The sequence below is a fragment of the Mustelus asterias genome, chromosome 25 (genome assembly GCF_964213995.1).
Source record: "Mustelus asterias chromosome 25, sMusAst1.hap1.1, whole genome shotgun sequence".
Lineage (NCBI taxonomy): Eukaryota > Metazoa > Chordata > Chondrichthyes > Carcharhiniformes > Triakidae > Mustelus > Mustelus asterias.
In genome coordinates, this window is record NC_135825.1 from 17,948,301 (window position 1) to 17,973,838 (window position 25,538).

Genomic DNA, 25,538 nt, shown 5'->3' on the forward strand with positions numbered 1-25,538 from the left:
GAGCAGGGCATCTTGCTGCAATTTTGCAGAGCCTTAATGAGACCTCACCTGGAATATTGCGTGTATTTTTGGTCTCCTTATCGGAGGAAGATGTTCTTGCTATAGAGAGAGTGCAACAAAGGCTTACCAGACTGATTCCTGGGATGGCAGGACTGAAGTGTGAGGAGAGATTGATTCAGTTAGGAATATGTTCACTGGAGTTCAGAATAATAGAAATCTATAAAATATACAAATCATAGAAATCTATATAATTCTGACAAAACTAGACAGGGTAGATGTAGAAAAGATATCCTTGATGTTGTGGGTGCCTAGAACCAGTGGTCATAGTCTGAGGGAATGGGGCAGACTGTTTAGGACTGAGATGAGGAGAAATCTCTTCACCCAAGGAGTGGTGAACCGTTGGAGTTCACTGTCATAGAAAGCAGTTGAGACCAAAATATTGTGGGCGCAATTTTGCTGAATAAAAAGCTAAGTGCTCAAAGGGCGGGAATACACTTTCTGGGCAAGCGTAATGGAATGAATTTATGATACTCTATGTGTCATCGAGTCCATTAGGGGATTTACATCAGTAGGGAGGGGGCAGGACCTAATCCCACTCGTGAGGCCAGCCTTGGACTGCAGACGGGTTAGTGCGCATGCACCGATGTCCTAGTATACTGAGATGTTCTCCCTCCAGCCTTCTCGACTAACTGCTGTTTGCAGAGCTGTGAAAGCTTTCTTCTCACTCTCTCCTAGTCTCCAACTGCTCAAGCTTTCATTTAAAACAAAGAACAAAGGAAAGGTTTTTTAAAATCTTCCAGAGGCCCAAGTTCCTAAACAACACCTGCATACCTCTGCAGGCTGATTGATTCTTCATGTCGTAGCTCTCTCTAAGCACAATAGAATCACAGTCAGAACTTAACCCCCACACATGAAAACACCTTTATCCAGCATGAATCTAACTATAGGTCCCTTCCAGGCACACCAACATTAAAATAAACCCACCTCCCACTATACTTTATTTCTAATATTTACCCGTACAAATATAAATCCCTTAAAATTACCTTTGGTTTCTGGACAGTACTCTCCTTGGAGCACAAACTTTTGCTGATACCGAATCATTTAGTCTGATGCAGTACATTACTGAAAACTGACCAATGTTATAATTCAGGTCAGAAACTCCAAAGTGTTTAATGAAGTTCACCTGGATCATCAGTTTTGCACTTTGCATTTGGCTAGGGTGAACAAGAGATATTTCACTTCAGGTATGATTCAAATGACCCATTAGGGAGCTTTTATCAAACAAAGTTTATTTAAGAATACAGCTAATGTGTACGGAAAGAAAATTAGAAATACCTTTTACCAATTACAAACAAGATAAAAACAATCATGATGTAATATCAATCTTATCAGCTAAACACTGTCCCAATGAAACAAATCCCATAAACAAAACTTTTGCCACAGGTTTATCGCAGCAAAGACTAATGCTCACGAGATACTGGAAATTAGTCCTTTGGTTGAATGCTGCAATTCTCTTGAGGCACACACAGGCAAATTTGCAGTCAAAACATCTGCCGTCCTTTGATTGGAGAACTGAAACCCTGATGTTTCAGTCTTGTAACTTCTCGCAGCCCTCTGGATACACCCAGAGCAGTTTAAAGTCAGAACAGCTTCCCTGAATACCAGGGAGAGAGGGACTTTCAGCACGTCAACCACCAGCAGCAGATTTTGCACTCCAGCAAGGCCAGGAACCTTACTTTCAGCTGACAATCAGACCCTATAATACCAGAGGGAGAGAAACACTATTTTCGAACATATGTCCACCCTATTCTATACTAAAACTGATGTTTCTTTGCGGAAAAACCACCTGACTTTGACTTGTCAACCAGTCTCCCCCCTGACAAAGCAAGGTCATAAAAGATCCCAGAGTAAAAATAAACAAAACCCCATTCAAGCCATTAAAGTAGCAATAAAAAAACTTCTAGTAGACGGCCCGGCAACAAAGAGAAAAGAAAACTGAAAAGTTCTGCTTACGACTGCAGAGAACATGATTAAAAAAACATTTCTTAAATTTCCACTAACGTCTCCCCTTTAGAAAAAAATGAACCATCAACATTCAAAGATGGTTTAATGTTTCAAACCCGTTCAGTTTCACACTACTCGTACTCTACAATAAATATATATGCATTTTACAAAATCAAAATATGCAAATTTAACATTAACATAATCCATTTCAATTCTTGTCTTCCGTCTTTTATCACAGTCATGAGATGCGGCTTCCTCTCCAATATTCTCCTTCAGTCCTTAATTCTGCTTTGATTCCAAGTTCAAGCTCACTTTTTCCACCACAATGATAACTTAGCTCTGGCAATGTCCTCAGAGAACTAGGCAAGCTCAGAAGGATAACATGTTAAATGTATGTAGTCAGGGCCATTATGAAAGGTAATTTTATCTCTGTCCCCTTTCTTGTTCATTGGCCTTAGCCCTTCCTCTGCCAAGCAATTTGACTCCTTTGTTTGCCCTTGATCTGCACCATCACTTTTTGCACGCTCACTGGTAAAGACACACAGGAGATTGTCTGTTTTAGTGTCAGAATTTATTTTTACCATGGTTCCAGAGATCACTCTGGCAGTTACGCTGCTGTGAAAACAACCGTAACTCACTCGAATACCACTGTGTAGAGTACAGTTTCACTGGATACCCACGTATGTGCAGACTGAATGGATTATTTATTCACGTTATTGTCCAGCAACTGGTTCTCCTTCTCCACCTCCACCAGTTTTGTAAGATTGATTGAGATTTTCGGCCGTTGCATCTCAGACTGAGCAAACCATAAGATCATAAGACCATACAACATAGGAGCAGAATTAGGCCATTCAGCCCATCGTGTCTGCTCCGCCATTCAATCATGGCTGATATTTTTCTCATCCCCATTCTCCTGCCTTTCCCCATAACCCTCATCCCCTTATTAATCAAGAACCTATCTATCACTGTCTTCAAGACACTCGATGGCCTGGCCTCCACAGCCTTCTGCGGCAAAGAGATTCACAGATTCACCATTCTATGGCTGAAAAAATTCCTCCTCATTTCTGTTTTAAAGGATTGTCCCTTTAGTCTGAGGTTGTGCCCTCTGGTTCTAGCTTTTCCTACTAGTGGAAACATTCTCTTCATGTCCACTCTATCCGGGCCTCACAGTATTCTGTAAGTTTCAATAAGATCCGCCCCTCATGCTTCTAAACCCCAATGAGTACAGACCCAGAGTCCTCAACCGTTCCTCATTCGACAAGCACTCCATTCCAGGGATCATTCTTGTGAACCTCCTGTGGACCTTTTCCAAGGCCAGCACATCCTTCCTTAGATATGGGGCCTAAAACTGCTCACAATACTCCAAATGAGGTCTGACCAGAGCCTTACACAGCTTCAGAAGTGCATCCCTGCTCTTGTATTTTAGCCCTCTCGACATGAATACTAACATTGCATTTGCCTTCCCAATTGCCGACTGAACTTGCAAGTTAACCTGAAGAGAATCTTGAACAAGGACTCCTAAGTCCCTTTTTGTTTCTGATTTCCTAAGCATTTTCTCATTTAGAAAATAGTCTATGTCTCCATTCCTCTTCCAAAGTGCATAACTCCACAATTTTCCACATTGTATTCCATCTGCCAATTCTTTGCCCACTCTCCTAGCCTGTCCAAGTCCTTCTGCAGCCTCCCTGCTTCCTCAATACTACCTACCCCTCTACATATCTTTGTATCATTTGCAAACTTAGCAACAGTGCCTTCAGTTCCTTCTTCCAAATCGTTGATGTATATTATGAAAAGTTGTGGTCCCAACACCGACCCCTGGGGCACACCACTAGTCACTGGCTGCCATCCTGAAAAAGACCCCTTAATCCCCACTCCCTGCCTACTGCCAGTCAGCCAATCCTCTATCCATGCCAGGATCTTACCATTAACACCATGGGCTCTTAACTTATTTAACAGTCTCCTATGCGGCACCTTGTCAAAGGCCTTTTGGAAATCTAAATAAATCACATCCACTAGTTCTCCTTTATCTAACTTCCTTATTACCTCTTCAAAGAACTCTAACAGATTTATCAGACATGACCTCCCCTTTACGAAGCCGTGCTGACTCATTCCTATTTTATCATCCACTTCCAAGTACTCCGCATCTCATCATTAATAATGGCCTCTAAAATCTTGCCAATGACCGAAGTCAGGCTAACAGGCCTATAAATTCTTGTCTGCTGCCTCCCTCCCTTGTTAAACAGCATTGTTACATTAGCTACTTTCCAATCCTCTGGGAACCTGCCTGCCTCCAGTGATTCCTGAAAGATCACCACCAATGCCTCCACAATTTCCTCAGCTTATCTCTTTTAGAACCCTGGGGCATTGTCCATCCAGTCCAGTGATTGATCCACCTTCGGACCTTTCAGTTCCCACGGAACCTTTTCCTTAGTGATGGCCATTACGCTCACCTGTGCCCCTTGATTCTCCTGGAGCTCTGGTATCCCACTGGTGTCTTCCACCATGAAGACTGATGCAAAATAGCTATTAGGTTCCTCTGCCATTTCTTTGCTTCCTATTATTACTTCTCCAACCTCATTTTCCAGTGGTCCAATGTCTATTGAAACATCAGCTTTTCCATCGGAACCTGTGCCAAAATGCAAAGGTCATATTTGTAAGGATGTTGTTTAATTGGAACAGCATTTTCTACGACCATCTCACTCCCAATTATTTTAGTACTTCCCAGTATATTCCCACATATTTGTCCATGTGATTTTAATAACTCTTCCAGATCAATTCGATTTTCTTCTGGAAAGGAACTCAATAATTTATCCCAATTTTCAGTAACATCATTATCCAGTTTAATTTCAGGAATGTCAAATTCAGAATCATCTGGATTCAGTTCTTCACTCTGAGTTATAACCACTAAAACATCCTTCTTCTGCTCTCCTTCCCTATCAAAATACCTTTTAAGCATATTCACATGACACACTCTGTGAGGGTTTTCCTTCCATCTGGCGTCCTTATCAAATAGTTCACCTCACTCAATTTCCTTTCAATTTGATGAGGCCCACTAAACTTGCTTTTAAAGGTTCACCTACCACTAATAGCAATACTAAGACTTTATCCCCATTAGCAAAGCTACAAACTTTTGATTCCTTATCTGCTTCCTGTTACATCGCGTGCTGTGCCAATTTTAAATGTTATTTAGCCAATTCACCTGCTCTATTCAACCATTATTGACACACAGTCCAATAATGTAGTCTCAGAATGCTGACTCACCAATTTCTCCTTAATCAATTTAAGTAGTCCCCTTACTTCATAACCAATAATCAATTCAAATGGACCGAATTTGGTTGACTCATTAGATGCATCCCTAATTGCAAAGAGTACAAATGGAATTCATTTATCCCAATCCTCCAGGTAATCTCAACATTGTCTTTAAAGTTTGATGTCACCGCTCTAACGCGTCCTGCAATTCAGAATGGTATGCAGTTGATTTAAATTGTTTTATTCCTAACCTCCTTGAATAACTTTGTTGTAAAATATGATACTTGATTTGATTGTATTTCTGTGGGTAATCCATATCTAATAAAAAATGGAAGTAACTCCTCTACAATTCTTTTAGCTATGATATTACTGAATGGAATGACCTCTGGAAACCTAGTGGGCACATCCATTATTGTCAATAGATATTGATTCCCACTTTCTGTTTTAGGAAGGGGTCCTATGCAATCAATTAAGACACTGTAAAATGCTGGAATGGGTATTTATCACTGCTTGAAGTTTCCCTATAACCTGACATGTGTGATATGACTGGCAAAATTTAACCACATCTTTGTGCAGTCCAGGCCAATAAAAATGTTTTTGTAGTTTAGCTTGTGTTTTCGTTACCCCCAAATGACCTCCTACCGGTACCTCATGTGCTACTCGCAACACCTCCTTTCTATACCCTACCAGCAATGCCACTTGATGAACTTCTGCTCACTTTTCATCCACCTGAATATGTTAAGTTCTCCATTTCCTCATTAAGATATCATTTTTAAGGTAATAACATTCTGGTATACACTCAGAATCCTCTTCTGTGTATGCTTTCTGATACAACTGTTTTATTTCTATATTTTTCTTTTGTAACTCAGCCAACTTTCCTGAACTAAAAATATCCATTCCAATCCTCCACCTGTTCTTGGTCTTTTCCAACCATCTGATCAAAAATTGTTTCTGATAATCGAACTTCAACGTTCTTAGCTTCACTCTTTGATTTCTCCTCTTGTCTTAACCTGTGACACCTTGCAACCTTGTTACTACACAATCAGGAAAAGTTCCAGGATATGGCACCTTCAACAACTCAGTTGTTTGAATTCTGCTGGCTTTTCAATCACAATAGGCATTACTCCCATCTGTGGTCCAGCTATATCGTTACCCAAGATAAACTGCATTCCTGGACAAGATAATTTCTCTATTATTCCTGCTACCACTTCACCACTCTTCACTGGATTCTCCAAACTCACCTTATATAATGGAACACTACTCTTCTCATCCTGAATTCCACATATTACTACATTTTCTGGCAATACTCCTTCCAAACTAAATAACTCCTCATCTCTTTTCATCAAAGATTGACTTGCTCCCGTATCTCTTAAAATTTTAACTTCTTTGCTTACTCTTCCTGGTACACATGAGTAAAATTTACCCACACTGTTGTGGGAAAAATGCCACTTGTGAGTCAGGCTTGAAGGTTTCAACAATACAGTTTTATTTAGCGAAGCTTCGTGGAGAAAAGGCACTAACAAGCAGCAAAACCTTCTCTCAATGAGACAATAGGAGCGGTCTATCTTTATACCCTTTACACAATGGATGGACCGGACATCTAGCCATTATCACATCATTGTAATCAAGTAGGTGATTGATCGTTAAACACATCAACACATCATTATGGACAAATACAGGCAGATACAGACATAAGCATGTTAACATCGCATTGTTCTATGAATGGATACATTTCCTACGTCAGTGACTATCAATGACTTTAGTTTCGGTCTATTCATACAGTAGTTTACAGTAATTGGTTTTCCTGCAATTATGTATTCCCGATCCCACCTGTAGTTAATCTCATTATCTATCCCTATTGTCCTTATGTTTAAGCCCTGGCTGGCTTCCTGTAAGACTTGATTCCTGCATGTTTAACTTTGGATAGCTGTCTGTCCTTTATGTTTTAATCTCAGGTGGCTGTTTGTACTGAAAGTCAGTGTCTGTTTAATGTCTCTTTCCCAGGTGACTGTTTGTATGCCAGCCCACCATCTTATGTGTACCCATCTGTATATTTTTCCTCCTTCTCACACCCTCGCCTGAGCGAGGCAGTGAGATCCCACCCATTATGTCTACAACACGGAACAACATTTGTTACTTTAATTTTGGTTCTGGTTGATTGTTATTACAGTAAGAGTAGTAACAACACCAGGCTTAACAACACCGGGCATCTCCACATCATGATTGTTATTGCCCAGTTTCCCAATTTCCTGGACCTTGGTCTTAGCTATAAATGCCAGCAAGGTTCCAGGTGCTTCCCTGAATTAAGCAGCATTGAGGGGGTGGGGGTGGGAGGAAGGTGGGGGGGTGGGTGAAAGGGGAGAATGAGGTTGCTTGACATTTCCCATCATCTGAGATACGAATCTCCAACAGAGTTAACACTGCCATCTGGTGGCTTCACTGAGAAATAAAGAAACTTCAACATCAAACGTGGCCTGTGCAACATTGATCAGGAATCAATGTTCTACCATTGAAGAAGTCTGAATTGTAATGATTCATTTTGTGCTGTTTGGACAGATATCTGGACTTTATGTCTGTGATGACACTACATTTTAATGGCGTATGGAATCGATTCGCTGGACACAACAGCCCCTTGTACAAGGGCTCTGTCAAACATGGCCAGACCATTTACTTTAATGTCGTAAGTATGTCTGCTTATTGTTGACATCCATATTTCATGAATTTTCACTGTTATTTGAAATTTTATCAAAACATTATCGGAAACATTTTGAGTTTGTAAAACCTCAATTAATGTATCAAGCTATATTACCTTGCAGGATTATATTTTGAAATACTGGAGAGACAAAGGTGCGCCAGCAGAGAAACTACTTGTGACATTTCCAACCTATGGAAATAGCTACACCCTTAAAACTTCCAAAACAGGTGTTGGTGCCCCAGTTTCTAAAGGTGGTGAGCCTGGTCCATACAGCGGCAGACGTGGATTCATGGCTTACAGGGAGGTAATGATGCTGCAAATGTTATTAGATTATCACATGATAAATTCTCACAAGTTCATCTTAAATAGAAAGTGATCAGGGATAAAATATTGTGGAAGAATCACCTTGTTGGTTCTGTAGGAAATTGGATAGATGCATTGCATATATAAATATATGTTTATACATCTATGTTAGTATTAGATATTAAATCTATAGCATATATATTTATATGTATATAATGAGGTTGGGACAGGTAAAGGACTGGGTTAGTGTTGCGAGTTTAATTTTCCTGGAAACTGCAGAACGTTTTGTTTCTCCAGAAACCAGTCAGTCGGGTGATAATTTTGAGGTGATGGCAGCTTCTTTCAGCCCTGCACGGGGCCCAGGGTCAGACAAGCAGCTGCACTCGTGGGAGAACAACTGGTAGATTCTCACAACAAAGAAGCATCAGACGAAACTGTATTAGACTTCACATTTAAACTTGTTTAATTAAATTTCTAACCAGTTTGGGGAAATAGGAGAGGAGTCACGCGAGTGAACATCCCCATGGTTCAATAGTTTGTTAAGGAATTAGAGCCAAATGACTGACTTCTGAAACTTAGACCTCAACATTTGGGTAAGCATTCTAATAAGGTATTAAAAATGAAGGTAATCTTTACAGGGCGACCCATCTTTTTGCTATATAACTGGTGTGCCATATTAGACTATAAGACATAGGCTGAATGGCCATCCTCTGCTCCTATCGGGTCTGCTCTGCCATTCAATGAGATCATGACCGATCTGATCTGATAATTCTCAACTCCACTTTCCCACCTCATTCCATACACATAGACTCTGATTAAACTCAATGGCCGGAATTTTACTGGCTCGCCCACCTTGGGAATCAGAGCGGACAAAAGGCAGAGCATGGGAAGGTCCATTGGCCTCAGGCGGGATTTATCGGTTTCAGGACGAGTGAGGCCATAAAATCCACCCAATATATCAACCACTTTGTTTGCAGTCGATCCTGATTGATTAGACCATGATTACATCAATCAGCCTTTGAAAGATCATAATCGTTACAGTTCTCTGACCTCCCACTGTAACTTCAATAGAAACTCCACTGAAATGACACAATTGACCATTTCCCACAGGAATTATGTAAATTATCCAGTAATACTATGGTTGAAAATCAGAAAACCCTTCAAGCAAATTCCAGGTTTAGGTCGCATCTTGTAACAGTTCTCAGAGACATCATAATGTATTTCAAATACAGTGAACAGTTATTTAGCACAGAGCAAAATCCCCCAAAAGAATCAATAATATGGACATCCAGGTAATTAGTTCTAGTGATGTTATTTATAGAAATGTCGGGTCAATTAAGACACAGCAGTAACTTGCTGAATAGGCAGAAAATAATTTAATTAACATTTCATTAAAGAATCATAGAATCCCAACAGTGGAGAAGGAGGCCATTCAGCCCATCAAGTCTGCACTGAAAACAATCCCACCCAAGCCCTATCCCCGTAACCCGACATATTTACCCTGCTAATCTTCCTGATACTAAGGGGCAATTTAGCATGGTCAACCCACCTAACCTGCACATCTTTGGACTGTAGTAGGAAAACCGGAGCATCTGGAAGAAACCCATGCAGACTCAGGGAGAACATGCAGGCTCCACACAGACACTTCACCCAAGGCTGAAATCGAACCCAGGTCCCTAGCGCTTTGAGATAGAAGTACTAACGACTGTGCCAGGTGGAGCTTATACCACCATGGAAATCTCTCAGCAAATCAAAAGTTTCAGACTTCATTATGTGCTGAAGTTGACATGAAACCCACAGCATCTGGGCTCAAATTGTCACAAACAGAGCCAAACATATCTGAAGGGTTATCGATACAGTGAAAATTAAATAAAATATTTTTTAAATCCTCAATGACATAGTGGCCTAGTCATATTATCAATGGACTAGTAATCCAGATGTCCAGGGTAATGTTCTGGGGAGCTGGGTTTGAATCCCACCATGGTGGATAGTGAAATTAGAAATCATGAAACAATCCAAAGTCTAATGCTGACCATGAAACCATTGCCAATTGTTGTGAAAACCCATCTGGTTCACTGATGTCATTTATGGAAAGAAATCTGACATCCTTACCTGGTTTGGCCTACATGTGGTTCTGGATCCACAGCAAATTCTTAAATCCCTTCACAGATGGGCAATAAGTGAATGCCGTACCAGCCAGCAACACCCACACCCATGAACTAAAGAAAGTACAATTTTTTTCAAAATGAAATGACAGACAATCATGGTGAGCAGGGAATTTGCCCAAATGTGTATGGAGTCAGTAGAGATAGGCGAGGTGATGAATGAATACTTTTCTTCAGTGTTCACCAAGGAGAGGGGCCATGTTTTTGAGGAAGAGAAGGTGTTACAGGCTAATAGGCTGGAGGAAATAGATGTTCGGAGGGAAGATGTCCTGGCAGTTTTGAATAAACTGAAGGTCGATAAGTCCCCTGGGCCTGATGAAATGTATCCTAGGATTCTTTGGGAGGCAAGGGATGAGATTGCAGAGCCTTTGGCTTTGATCTTTGGGTCCTCGCTGTCCACAGGGATGGTGCCAGAAGACTGGAGAATGGCGAATGTTGTACCTCTGTTTAAGAAAGGGAATAGAAATGACCCTGGTAATTATAGACCGGTTAGTCTTACTTCGGTGGTTGGTAAATTGATGGAAAAGATACTTAGAGATAGGATTTACGACCATTTAGAAAGATGCGGATTAATCCGGGATAGTCAGCACGGATTCGTGAAGGGCAAGTCGTGCCTCACAAATTTGATAGAATTTTTTGAGGAGGTAACTAAGTGTGTTGATGAAGGTAGGGCAGTTGATGTCATATATACATGGATTTTAGTAAGGCATTTGATAAGGTCCCCCATGGTCGGCTTATGATGAAAGTGAGGAGGTGTGGGATAGAGGGAAAGTTGGCCGATTGGATAGATAACTGGCTGTCTGATTGAAGACAGAGGGTGGTGGTGGATGGAAAATTTTCGGATTGGAGGCAGGTTGCTAGCGGAGTGCCGCAGGGATCAGTGCTTGGTCCTCTGCTCTTTGTGATTTTATTAATGACTTAGAGGAGGGGGCTGAAGGGTGGATCAGTAAATTTGCTGATGACACCAAGATTGGTGGAGTAGTGGATGAGGTGGAGGGCTGTTGTAGGCTGCAAAGAGACATAGATAGGATGCAAAGCTGGGCTGAAAAATGGCAAATGGAGTTTAACCCTGATAAATGTGAGGTGATTCATTTTGGTAGGACTAATTTAAATGTGGATTACAGGGTCAAAGGTAGGGTTCTGAAGACTGTGGAGGAACAGCGAGACCTTGGGGTCCATATCCACAGATCTCTAAAGGTTGCCACTCAAGTGGATAGAGCTGTGAAGAAGGCCTATAGTGTGTTAGCTTTTATTAACAGGGGGTTGGAGTTTAAGAGCCGTGGGGTTATGCTGCAACTGTACAGGACCTTGGTGAGACCACATTTGGAATATTGTGTGCAGTTCTGGTCACCTCACTATAAGAAAGATGTGGAAGCGCTGGAAAGAGTGCAGAGGAGATTTACCAGGATGCTGCCTGGTTTGGAGGGTAGGTCTTATGAGGAAAGGTTGAGGGATCTAGGGCTGTTCTCTCTGGAGCGGAGGAGGCTGAGGGGAGACTTAATAGAGGTTTGTAAAATGATGAAGGGGATAGATAGAGTAAACATTCAAAGACTATTTCCTCGGGTGGATGGAGCTATTACAAGGGGGCATAACTATAGGGTTTGTGGTAGGAGATACAGGAAGGATATCAGAGGTAGGTTCTTTACGCAGAGAGTGGTTGGGGTGTGGAATGGACTGCCTGCAGTGATAGTGGAGTCAGACACTTTAGGAACATTTAAGCGGTTATTGGATAGGCACATGGAGCACACCAGGATGATAGGGAGTGGGATAGCTTGATCTTGGTTTCAGATAAAGCTCGGCACAACATCGTGGGCCGAAGGGCCTGTTCTGTGCTGTACTGTTCTATGTTCTATATCTGCACACAATTAATAAAGAGCAAATGTCACATTTTGACACTTCCTCTCATTCCATTTGTGTTATCATAATCTAAAGCACAAATGATAATTGATATTATATCTGTGTGCATATACCATAAGAGTGAATTAATAGATCTAACATCCCTGCATTAGTGTAAAATCACATGCCAGTCAAATGCTTTAACTCAAAAACTTGAGATCAGCAGAACTCACCAGCGAGATTGTTTACTTTTTAGAAGAATGGAAATTCTAGCTGGAAGATTATAGACAAGCTTTTGGGTGAAGATTTAATAATGAACCTACATAAGCAAAATTGGAATTTGTAAAACAATGTTCTGTGTACTGACTAACTGTATAGCAGTCTGTATCTGTGACTTGGAGCAGAGAGCTGTATTAGAATGCTCTCCGTGATTGCTGTATTAGGGAGCTGTGTCAGAGCTGTTAGAGCAGTATGAGAGGAAGGTGCTGCTCCACAGGTTTCTCTGGGGTAGTTCCCTCCATGCTTGAAGCATGAATAAACTACAGTAATCTGTTCCTGGGTCTCCTATGGTTAATTGGAAGAAGCATTTTTTCTGAGAAAGATTCTCAATCTTCAAAATTCTTCTTTTGTAGTTAAAAATAAATTTGATTAATTGTGAATAAAATGCTGCATGTAAATGGGATTGAAACTATGGGCAAACAGGATTCAAAATGAAATGACAGTGAATAGAGATAAAAGGGTCATAGAAGCACAGAAACATAGAAAATACGAGCAGAAGGAGGCCATTTTGCCCTTCGAGCCTGCTCCGCCATTCATTACGATCATGGCTGATCATCCAACTCAATAGCCTGATCCTACTACCCCCCATATCCTTTGTTCCTCTCTCCCCCCATTCTATATCTAACTGCCTTTTGAAAACAAAACGAATTCCACAGGCTGTTCTCCTGAGTGAAGAAATATCTTCTCATCTGTGTCCTAAACGGCCAACCCTGTATCTTCAGACTGTGACCACTGGTTCTGGACACCCCCACTATTGGGAACGTCTTTCTTGTATCATCTTGTCTAGTTCTGTTTGAAATTGTTTTGTTTCTAAGAGATTCCCTCCTCATTCTTTTGAACTCCGGTGAATATAATGCTAACGGGCTCAATCTCTCTTCATATGTCAGTTCTGCCGTGCCAGGAACCAGTCTGCTAAACATTCTCTGCACTCCTTCTACAGCAAGAACATCCTTCCTCAGATAAGGAGACCAAAAATGCATACAAAATTCTGGGTGTTGTCTCACCAAGGCCCTGTATATTTGCATTAAGGCATCCCTATTCCTGTACTCGAATCCTCTCGCCATGAAGGCCAACATACCATTTGCCTTTTTTACTGCCTGCTGTACCTGCATGCTTACCTTCAGTGACTAATGTATCAGGACACTTAGGTCTAGTCTCAAATTCCCCCCTCCTAATTTATGGCCATTCAGAACTTCCTTCCTGTTTTTGATACTACAGTGGATAACCTCACATTTATCCAAATTATACTACATCTGATAATCATTTGCCCACTCACACAACTTATCCAAATCTTGCTTTTCTTAGGTTGGAGCTCTTTCATAGGTTGGAGGGAAATAACCAGTGGAGGGCCGCAGGGATCAGTGCTGGGACTGTATCTCTTCATAAGATGTATCAATGATTTGGACTAAGGAACCAAATGTATTATGGCCTAATTTGTAGATTATACAAAGATGGGAGCGAAGGCAGGTTGTAAGGAGGATATAAATAGTTTACAGAGAGATATTAACAAGTTAAGTGTGTGGGCAGAAAAATGGCAAATTTGTAAGATTGTTCATTTTGGAAGAAAGAGTGAGAAGGTGGATTATTATATAAATAGAGAGAGACTGCAGAAAGCTACAGAACAAAGGAACTTGGGGATCCTTGTTCATGAAACCCAGGAAGTGAGGAAGAATTTTTTCTTTGAAAGAGTGGTGAATCTTTGGAATTCTTTACCCCAGGAAGCTGTGCAGGTCGAGTCCTTGAACATTTTCAAGGTTGAGATTGATACGTTTTCAATCAGTAGGGGAATTAAGGGTTATGGAGATAAGACAGGAAAGTGAACTTAGCAAATGTTAGATCAGCCGTGATCTTAGTAAATGACAGAGCAGACTTGAAGGACTGAATGTCCTACTCCTATTCCTATTTCTGAAGGTCTATGGTCTTATTTGTTTGACATGTTAGCAATACTTATGGTTTTTTGATTGACAGGTCTGTACATTTTTGAAGAATGCTACCAAACAAATGATTGAAGACCAGAAGGTTCCTTATGCAGTCAAGGGTGATCAATGGGTTGGATATGATGATCCAGAAAGCTTCAAAACCAAAGTAGGCTGTTTACCTCCAGAATTTCACAAATCTGCTTCAATTATTCAGTTTAGAGTTCATTAATAGCATTAGAGATTAATAAATGTCATGATGAGATATGTTCATGAATAAAGTTCAAATAATGGAGCTTTTATTAATCAGCAGTTTAGAGGATGGTAATACTGTTCACTGACAAAAACAACACGGATTGTGTTATATCATTTAAGTAAAAAATAGAGCCATGCTCATATTCCTTGGTTGTAGTAGAGGCTGAAGAATGTTGGTCTTGTCTGGGAAAAGGGATTGTCCAGTGATAACTCTCACAACCCTGAATATTGTCTGACTCTGACAGATCTCACTCTGTATGGGATCTTGTCTCACATTATGTTAAATTGGCATTTCTCCTCACATTGCACATATCACATATTTTGAACATGATCTGAATATAAACATGTGGTTAGTACTGCTGCCTCACAGTGCCAGGGAACCAGCTTCACTTCCAGCCTTGGGTAACTGTGTGGAGTTTGCACATTCTCTTTTCTCTGCAGGGGATTCCTCCGAGTGCTCGGGTTTCCTCCCACACTCCAAAGATGTGCACGTTAGGTGGATTGGTCATGCTAATTTGCACTTTAGTGTCCTAAGATATGTAGGTTGAAGTTTAAAGTTTGTTTATTAGTAACACAAGTGGGCCTACATTAACGCTGCAATGAAGTTACTGTGAAAATCACTTAGTCGCCACACTCCAGTGCCTGTTTGGGTACACTGAGGGAGAATTTAGCATGGCAGTGTGGCCAATGCATCTAACCAGTATGTCTTTCAGACTGTGGGAGAAAACCGAAGTACTCCGAGGAAACCCAGGCATACACAGGGAGAACATGCAGACTCCAGACAGACAGTGACCCAAACCGGGAATCGAACCCGGGTCCGTGTAGCTGTGAGGCAGCAGTGCTAAACACTGTGCCACTATGCCACCAGGTTACTTGGATTAGCTATTGTAAGTGCATGGTGTTGTGGGGTTAGGGCGAAGGGGAGGGCCTGGGTTGGATGCTCTTTCAGTGATTTGGTGCAGATTTGACAGGCCAAATGGCTTCTTTCTGCACTGCAGGGATTCTGTCGTTCTATGTAACTTGGTGAATTTAAATGATAACTGACAATCTGTGCTGATCATGGCAAGAAAAGTAAATTCAAACAAAAATTGCAATACTAATAGATATGGATAAAAAGGGGATTAATTGTTGAATCAACAGCAAAAATCAGGAACATTTATGTTTTGGTATTTTGCAGTTGGACACTCTCCCCTCTACCCTCACACCCAAGCCTGACCCAGCCCAAGGCCTGACACACCCATCACAATACCTGATGCCCTTCCATGATGCACAACCATTTGACCTTTGACCTTCCCAGATCCCGAAACCCCAAACTCCGACCCCTCTGAACTCCGATCGTCCAAAATCTGACCCCCATGTACTTCCAAACCCCAGTCTCTGACACTCCGAACTTTGATCCTTGACCTCCAACCCCTAAATGGCAACACCCCCGACATCCCATCACCCAACCTCTGATCCTCCCCACCGACTTCCAAACCTCCCCCACCTTTAATCCCTCCACCCCCGCCGCCACCCCACTCCCTCAAATTTTATCCACTTACCTGAAATATTTAACTTCGACCTGGAAAGTCAAGGATCTTTGAACTACAATGGGCATTTAAATATATCTGCTTTACAGCAGCTAGATAAAAAATTGTGTGCATACTCCTGCTGTTCCACTCAACTGCACTTGGCCGCTAAACCCTGGGGTCGTGATGCACTGCTTGGAGTTGTCTGGTCTGAGTCGAATGGTCAGGCAAGACAGACTGGGAAATGTTTCAACTAAAGAATTGGGAACATAGTGGCAATCCAAAATGAGGAAGTTCAGGCCCATATACAAGTAAGGGGCATCCAAGAGTTGGTAAGTCTTGTCGTTATACACATTGATTTCACGTTGTATGATCCATTCCACGTTCCATGTGATGTGATAGACCTATTCAATATTTCATCTTCATGTGATGAATCTATCCCCTATTTAGGATTGGATACAAATTAGATTTTTCAGGTGATTATTGTAATAGGCTGTAGATAGAATATCATATGGGGTGATAGATGGAAACATGGAAGATGCAGTGATGTGGGGGAAAATTCTTCTTTCAAGCTCTCTGTTAGGAAAGCAGCAGTATACAATATAACTTGGGGTGCAATCATCTTTGAAAAACAAAAGGATTATCCAAGAATAAATCTTGAAATGACGGAGGAAATATTCCACTCCTCCTTGTCCTAACCACAATGCATCCAACGTGCATTGTGACTCACCTGGCCTGCTCATTTCCGTGGCGTTACAATGCTGCTTTTGTTATCTGTCTTCCCAGGAAAAGCACTAAAAACCTCAAAGCAGTGTGAAATTACCAGGGGTCTCCTTTCTTTTCCATCTTCTGCATGTTTGGGAACTGAATAATCCTCAGAGGAATGTCCGAGCCAAAATATCTCGATAGAAAAGCACTAAATTTTCAATAAAAGACCGACTTTATTTAATACTTTTTAATTGTATTTTCATATGTTTTTCCTGTAGGCTGAGTGGCTGAAGGAGAACAAGTTTGGAGGTGCCACATTATGGGCCTTGGATCTCGATGATTCCAGTGGAACTCAGTGCAATGATGGAACTTACCCTTTGACCAAAACATTGAAAACCGCACTTGGCATTACTACTCCTGGTAATTTATTATATGTGATCCAACTCAACTTGAACTGCATCCTATTGCAGCATCCTGGTGTCTATAATATTTGAACAAATCTTGAGTCTATATGTATTTCCTGTGCACAAAACATCACTTCCTTGTGCCTATGTTCTCAGCTTAAATTCTAATGTCCACATTTATAATACAAACTGTCTCTATAAACTCCTTACCCTGTAACCACACACTCCCAGCAAAGGTGAAGCTGTCATGTCTCAGTACTGCACCTCTTTGCATCTGACTTATCCTGGAAAAAAAACTCCTCGACACCAGCCAGCTCTCCTTTGTTACTTTCCAAATTACTGTAAACTTTGTGATTTTATTATCAACAATGTTATAACAAAAAGGTATTTTCCAAAATAAATGCTGATTGCTTGTCTCTTAATGAGAGCTGTGTAACATTACCAGCCCTGGTTCAATTATTTCCCACTCAATAATCCAGCTCCTCCCTCAAGATTTGATATCTGCTCCTGTGCAAAATTTGATTTTTGATTTGATTTATTATAGTCACATGCATTAACAAACAGTGAAAATCATTGTTTCTTGCATGTTATACAGACAGAACATACCGTTCATAGAGAAGGAAACAAAAGATTGCAATTATCGTGTTACAGTCATAGCTAGGGTATAGAGAAAGACCAATTTAATGCAAGGTAGGTCCATTCAGAAGTCTGACGGCAACAGGGAAGAAGCTGTTTCTGAGTTGGTTGGTACGTGACCTCAGACTTTTGTATTATTTTCCAACGGAAGAAGATGGAAGAGAGAATGTTGAGGGTGCATGGGTCCTTAATTATGCTGGCTGCTTTGCCGAGGCAGCGGGAAGTGCAGACAGAGTCAATGGATGGGAGGCTGGTTTGCATGATGGATTGGGCTCCATTCACATCCTTTTGTAGTTTCTTGTCGTCTTAGGCAGAGCATGAGCCATACCAAGCTGTGATGCCACCAGAAAGAATGCTTTCTATGGTGCATCTGTAAAAGTTGGTGAGAGTCCCAGCTGACATGCCAAATTTCCTTAGTCTTCTGAGAAAGTAGTGTTGTTAGGCTTTCTTTACTGTAGTGTTGGTATGGGGGGGACCAGGACAGATTGTTGGTGCTCCAGACACCTAAAAACATGGGAGGTTGAGTCTTTTGTAATCCTACTGCCCACAGATTGTAGCTTAGCTCTTTCTGTACTCTCCTCTGGCTCTTCAATGAAGTGAGGCATTTCCCTCACTGTCTCGTCACCTTCTTGGGAATCTCTCCGGGTCCCCATTTAAACCTTAAATGTCTAGGTCACTCAGGACTTCTGGTTCAGCCCCTTAATCTTGTTTCAACTCTGTGGGTCCCTGTTAGACATCTTTTTAACACTACAGACTTAGTTTCAGCCTTTCTAGCTTCCTTGAATCCTATCCTAACTCTCTAAAATCTGTTAGCCTGGTTCTGACCTCTTGTGGCTCAATTGGATCTTCCTTGACCACCTCAACTCTCACATTTCCTACAGGGCCTCAAAACCTTCCTTGGTTTTCTGCTCCCTGCCGGATTCAACTGGTTTGCTCCAGCCTTTGCAACCTTTTTGGACTGCCCTTGAACGTTTTGGGGATCGTACTCTCCAAGCAGCCAGGAGGCAAAATGCCTACCCTTTGCTTGGGATTGCACCCAAGTGTTACTGACCCTTTAATAAACTCACCCTGCATGCAAATTCTAACCAGTGGCAGCACTACATTCTCTCCTGCGAGTCTCTTCGTGAAGACTTTATCATTTACCCTGCTCTCAGGTAGGAATCCTTTAATCTTCCTCATTAGTAATGTTTGTAGAGTTAGTAAAGCCTCGGAGAATGCAGAGCTCTGCTTTCCGCTCTTTGAATCAATTAGGCGGTCATTTACCCCTTAAGAACTAACACTCGGCTTTGTTCCTTTGTATTTGGTTTGACACCAACCAGTGGAGAGATTTCCTCCTGACTCCTATTTACTCCAATTTAACTGAGACCACTTGATGCTGCACTCTCACCTCACCTCTTGAATTTAACTTTTTCATCCATGTTTGGACTCGGGGTGTAACAAGATCAGGAGCTGAGTCGCCCTTGAGGAACCCAAACTGAGTCTCAGTGAGCAGGTTATTGCTGAGTAAGAACCATTTGATGTCACAACTGAAGACATTTTACATCACTTTCCTGATGTTTGAGAGTAGACTGATATGGCAGTAATTGGCCAGGTTGGATTTGTCCTACTTTTTGTGGACAGCACATAAAGAGAAGATTTTCACATTGCTGGGTGGATGCCCGTCTCTGGTTATATTGGAAAAACTTTGCCAAGGGCACAGCTAGTTCTAGAGCAAAAACAGAAAATGCTTGAAAATCACAACAGGTCTGACAGCATCTGTGGAGAGAGAATAGAGATAATGAGTCAAGTCTAGGTGACTCTTCGGAAAGCTGTCAGACCTGCTGAGATTTTCCAGCATTTTCTGTTTTTGTTTCAGATTCCAGCATCCACTAGTTCAAGAGCATTTTGCGCTGATATGCAGCAAGACCTGGACAATATCCAGGTTTGGGCTGACAAGTGGCAATAACACTCGCATCACACAAATTCTAGGCAAAGACCACCGCCCTTTGACATTCAATTGACATGGTGAATCCCCCACTATCAATGGCTTTTGCGGGGTGGGGGGGTAACATTGACCAGGAACTGAAATGGATAACCATATGAACGTTGTGACTACAAGATCAGGTCAGAGGCCAGGAATCCTGTGGTGAGTAATCCATCTTCTGACTCCCCAAAGCCTGTCCACCATCAACAAAGCACAAGTCAGGTGTGCAATGGAATACTCTGCACTTGGCTGCATGAATGCAACTCCAACAACATGCAAGATCTCTATACCATCCAGGCCAGTGCAGCCCACTTGATTGGCAGCCCTTCAACAAATATTCACTCCCTCCACCACCGACGCACAGTGACAACTGCGTGTATCACCTACAAGATGCATTGCAGGAACTTGCCTAGGTCCTTCAGGCAGCACATTCCAAACCCATGACCACTACCAGCTAGAAGGACAAGAACAGGAGATACATGGGGAATCACCACCTGGATATTCACTTCCAAGTTACTCACCATGCTGATTTGGAAATATATCGCTGTTCCTTCACTGTTGCTGGGTTAAAATCCAGGAACTCCCTCCCTAACATCATGGTTGGTGTACCTACTCTTCAGGCACTGCAGCAGTTCAAGAAGGCAACTCACCAATCACCACCTTCTCGAGGGCAATTAGGGAGGGGCAATAAATGCGGGTCAAGCCAGCATCGTGCAAATGAAAATCATTCATGGAATCCCAACCATTAAAATGCTGCTCATGTTTTGTTTTACAGGATGTAAACCGTCAACATTTCTAACTACACCAAAGGAAGTTGAATTAAGACGTTGGTGCCACGACAAACCTAGTGGCTTATATCCTTTCCCAGATGCTACTGAGAAATATTACAATTGTGCGCGTGGGAAAACCATCATTATGACTTGTCCTGCTGGGTTGAATTATCAGATCAGTTGTGATTGTTGTGACAGTTAAGTCATGGAACAATAATCAACAGGTTGGATTGCAAATATTGCATCAAAATTAATGAAAAATGAAAATGAATTTGATAATGAAACTAGTTTGATGTTGTATTGCCAGAATTCAATATAGTAATGTCTGATTGCTTCATAAGTAACCACAGCTGTATTTTTAAATTGACAAATTGTTGTAATCAACAACTTACATACTTGGAAAATCATTTAAGATTAAATAAAAGTAGCTGTGAATTGTGCTTAAAAGAATAGTTTACCAGGTTGTTAATGGAAGCAATTGCAATGTTATCAATATAGAATCTCAACATGGTCACTGCATGATTTTAGAATCAGCCTCAGACCACATTAAACAATTACCTTTTGCCTACTATTTATTTGCACCCACACAGAAACTTTCAGATATCCCGGTACCATCATCCCGGTGTATGGTCGGTTTCATTATCCCAGTGCCGAAGAAAAGCCAGGCAGCATGCCTTAATGACCATCGTCCGGTGGCTCTGACATCCATCATTGTGAAATGCGCCGAAAGGTTAGTCATGGCACGAATCAATTCTGGCTTCCCAGATTGCCTGTATCCACTGCAGTTCACCTACCACCACAACAGGTCTACAGCAGATACCATCTTCCTGCAGATAACCCTGCAACCCCTAGATAACAAAGACACCTATGTCAAACTCCTATTTATTGAGTTCCTGCGAAACTCATCTCCAAACTCCGTGCCTGGGGCTCAGCTACTCCCCCTGCGACTGGATCCTGAGCTTCCTAACCCATAAACTGCAATCAGTAAGGATAGCTAACGACACCTCCTCCACTCAACACTGGTGCCCCACAAGGCTGTGTCCTTAGCCCCTTACTATTCTCCTTATACACCTATGACTGTATGGCCAAATTCCCCTCCAACTCAGTTTTCAAGTTTGCTGATGACACCTATTGGGTCAGAGCTCAAACAATGATGAGACAGAGTACAGGAAAGAGGTAGAGAATCTGGTGAACTGGTGCAATGACAATAACACCTCCTTCAAACTCAACAAAATAAAAGAGACTGTCATTGGCTTCAGGAAGCATAGTGGAGGATATGTCCCTGTCTACAACAATGGGGACGAAATAGAAATGGTTGAGAGCTTTATGTTCTTAGGTGTCCAGATCACCAACAACCTGTCCTGGTCCCCCCATGGCACCACTTTGTTAAGAAAGCCCACCAATGCCTCTACTATCTCAGAAGACTAAGGAACTTTGCCATGTCCGCTAAAACTCTCACCAACTTTTTCAGATGCACCATAGAAAGCATTTTTTCATGTTGTATCACAGCTTGGTATGATTCCTGCTCTGTCCAAGACCGCAAGAAACTACAAAGGGTCATGAACGAAGCCCAGTCCATCTCTCAAACCAGCCTCCCACCCATTGACACTGTCTACACTTCCCACTGCCTAGAAAAGCAGCCAGCATAATGAAGGACACCACACACCCTGGGCATACTCTCTTCCACCTTCATTCATCAGGAAAATGATTCAAAAGTCTGAGGTCACGTACCAACCGACTCAAGAACAGCTTCTGCCCTGCTGCCATCAGACTTTGGAATGGACCTACCTCGCACTAAGTTGAACTTTCTCCACCCTAACTATGACTGTAACACAATATTCTGCACTCTCTCCTTTCCTTCTCTATGAACGGTATGCTTTGTCTGAATAGCACGCAAGAAACAATACTTTTCAGTGTATACTAAAACATGTGACAATAATAAATCAAATCAAATCAAATCAAAGGTACATGCTTAGATAAATACACAGACACAATACTCTGCCTATTTTCTACCCAAACAAGAGGATGGGACTTTAAAATAAAATCACCTTTACTGGGAATCTGCTGGCAATTAAAATACAAAATCCCCACCTGTTTAAACCTTTCATTCAGTATTGGTGTTCCAAATAATTGATTATTCCGCAGTACAAATCACTGAGCTCATTTATTTTCATTGTGGAAATGGATAGTGGAATTTAGTGGGAGGTGATGACCCCATTATCCGTGGCTGAAACATCAGTGTTGAAGAGATAAAGAGCTGTGATAGAGAGGGTGGACATCAAGAACAGTTAACGGTAGGGCATTGGGGAGAGTTACAGAACAAAGAGATCTGGGGGTACATGTTCATAGCTCCTTGAAAGTGGAGTCACAGGTAGACAGAGTGGTGAAGAAGGCATTCAGCATGCTTGGTTTCATTGGTCAGAACATTGAATCCAGGAGTTGGGACATCTTGTTGAAGTTGTACAAGACATTGGTAAGGCCACACTTGGAATACTGTGTACTATTTTGGTCACCCTATTATAGAAAGGATATTATTAAACTAGAAAGAGTGCAGAAAAGATTTACGAGGATGCTACCGGAACTTGATGGTTTGAGTTATAAGGAGAGGCTGGATAAACTGGGACTTTTTTCTCTGGAGCATAGAAGGCTGAGGGATGATCTTATAGAGGTCTGTAAAATAATGAAGGGCACAGATCAGCTAGAAAGTCAATATCTTTTCTCAAAGGTAGGGGAGTCTAAAACTAGAGGGCATAGGTTTAAGATGAGAGGGGAGAGATACAAAAGGGTCCAGAGGGGCACTTTTTCCACACAGAGGGTGGTGAGTGTCTGGAACAAGCTGCCAGAGGTAGTAGTAGAGACAAGTACAATTTTGTCTTTTAAAAAGTGTTTAGACAGTTACATGGGTAAGATGGGTATAGAGGAATATGGGCCAAATGCGAGGAATTGGGATTAGTTTAAAAGAAAAAGGGCGACATGGACAAGTTGGACTGAAAGTCTTGTTTCCATGCTGTAAACCTCTATGACTCTATAACACATTGGGTGTGTGGCTGCATTGGGCACAAGTTTCCCAATAGGAAGGTTTACCCTCATCCTGCAACAGGACCACCAGGTGAACGAGCAATGCAGGAGACGTAACTTTAAAATTGCCATTTGTTGGCCACTTAAGGGCATCGGCTGACCCAAGGGTAAACAGACCACCCAATGCCAACATCATCATGGCTGATTTAATGACAAACCCCACTCTCAGCCCACTCCCAGGTGGTCCTCTAATTTCATCCTTGATTAAAGTTCGTTACATGGATACCAAAGCTCAGTTGATTCCAGCTTTCTTTCTGTGTTCAATCATATCCTTTTTCATTTGTGCTGCATTAAGGGGAGCTCTTACAAAAAACCAAGAACAAAGAACAATACAGCACAGGAACAGGCCCTTCGGCCCTCCAAGCCCACGCCGCTCCCTGGTCCAAACTAGACCATTCTTTTGTATCCCTCCATTCCCACTCCGTTCATGTGGCTATCTAGATAAGTCTTAAACGTTCCCAGTGTGTCGTTCCACCACCTTGCCCGGCAGCGCATTCCAGGCCCCCACCACCCTCTGTGTAAAATACGTCCTTCTGATATCCGTGTTAAACCTCCCCCCCCTCACCTTGAACCTATGACCCCTTGTGAACGTCACCACCGATCTGGGAAAAAGCTCCCCACCGTTCACCCTATCTATGCCTTTCATAATTTTATACACCTCTATTAGGTCACCCCTCATCCTCCATCTTTCCAGTGAGAACAACCCCAGTTTACCCAATCTCTCCTCATAACTAAGCCCTTCCACACCAGGCAACATCCTGGTAAACCTCCTCTGCACTCTCTCTAAAGCCTCCACATCCTTCTGGTAGTGTGGCGGCCAGAACTGGGCGCAGTATTCCAAATGCGGCCGAACCAACGTTCTATACAACTGCAACATCAGACCCCAACTTTTATACTCTATGCCCCGTCCTATAAAGGCAAGCATGCCATATGCCTTATTCACTACCTTCTCCACCTGTGACGTCACCTTCAAGGATCTGTGGACTTGCACACCCAGGTCCCTCTGTGTATCTACACCCTTTATGGTTCTGCCATTTATCGTATAGCTCCCACCTACGTTAGTTCTACCAAAATGCATTTATCTGGATTGAACTCCATCTGCCATTTCTTTGCCCAAATTTCCAGCCTATCTATATCCTTCTGTAGCCTCTGACAATGTTCCTCACTATCTGCAAGTCCAGCCATTTTTGTGTCGTCCGCAAACTTACTGATCACCCCAGTTACACCTTCTTCCAGATCATTTATATAAATCACAAACAGCAGAGGTCCCAATACAGAGCCCTGCGGAACACCACTAGTCACAGGCATCCAGCCGGAAAAAGACCTTTCCACTACCACCCTCTGTCTTCTGTGACCAAGCCAGCTCTCCACCCATCTAGCCACCTCCCCCTTAATCCCATGAGATTGCTGCAACAGTGGCTTTCTCTGCCATATTGCTCGCAACTTGGGAAAAAAGGCTCCATGGGCCAGGTCCCACTACGACACGCTGGCCAGGTGGGCAGTGCCAAGGGGCAGTGGCACGGGCAGTGCCAGGGTACAGTCCAAGCTAGAACATCTCCCCCTAAACGATGCACTCCGATTTCTAATGTGAGTCAAGCTGGTGCACAATGCAGTGCTCGGAATGTGGGAAATTCTTCTCTAAACTCCCACTGAAAAAACATTCATTCCAGTTTTCACGTAAATTCAACACTTGTAATATGTTTGGGAAAATCACTCCCCCCAAAAAAATTGAAGGCTGCATAGATCAGCCTGATTGTATTGAATGGTGG

General features: G+C 42.1%; 1 protein-coding gene across 1 annotated transcript in view; it reads left to right on the top strand.

The window, feature by feature from the left end:
- Positions 1-19,830, top strand: part of LOC144511723 (acidic mammalian chitinase-like) — a 32,888-nt gene extending 13,058 nt beyond the window's left edge. The window contains exons 7-11 of the mRNA XM_078241947.1: positions 7,810-7,933; positions 8,070-8,252; positions 14,500-14,616; positions 17,197-17,338; positions 19,814-19,830. Of these exons, the coding sequence (XP_078098073.1) occupies positions 7,810-7,933; positions 8,070-8,252; positions 14,500-14,616; positions 17,197-17,338; positions 19,814-19,830 (583 nt within the window). The remainder of the gene's footprint in view (positions 1-7,809; positions 7,934-8,069; positions 8,253-14,499; positions 14,617-17,196; positions 17,339-19,813) is intronic.
- Positions 19,831-25,538: the final 5,708 nt, after the last annotated feature.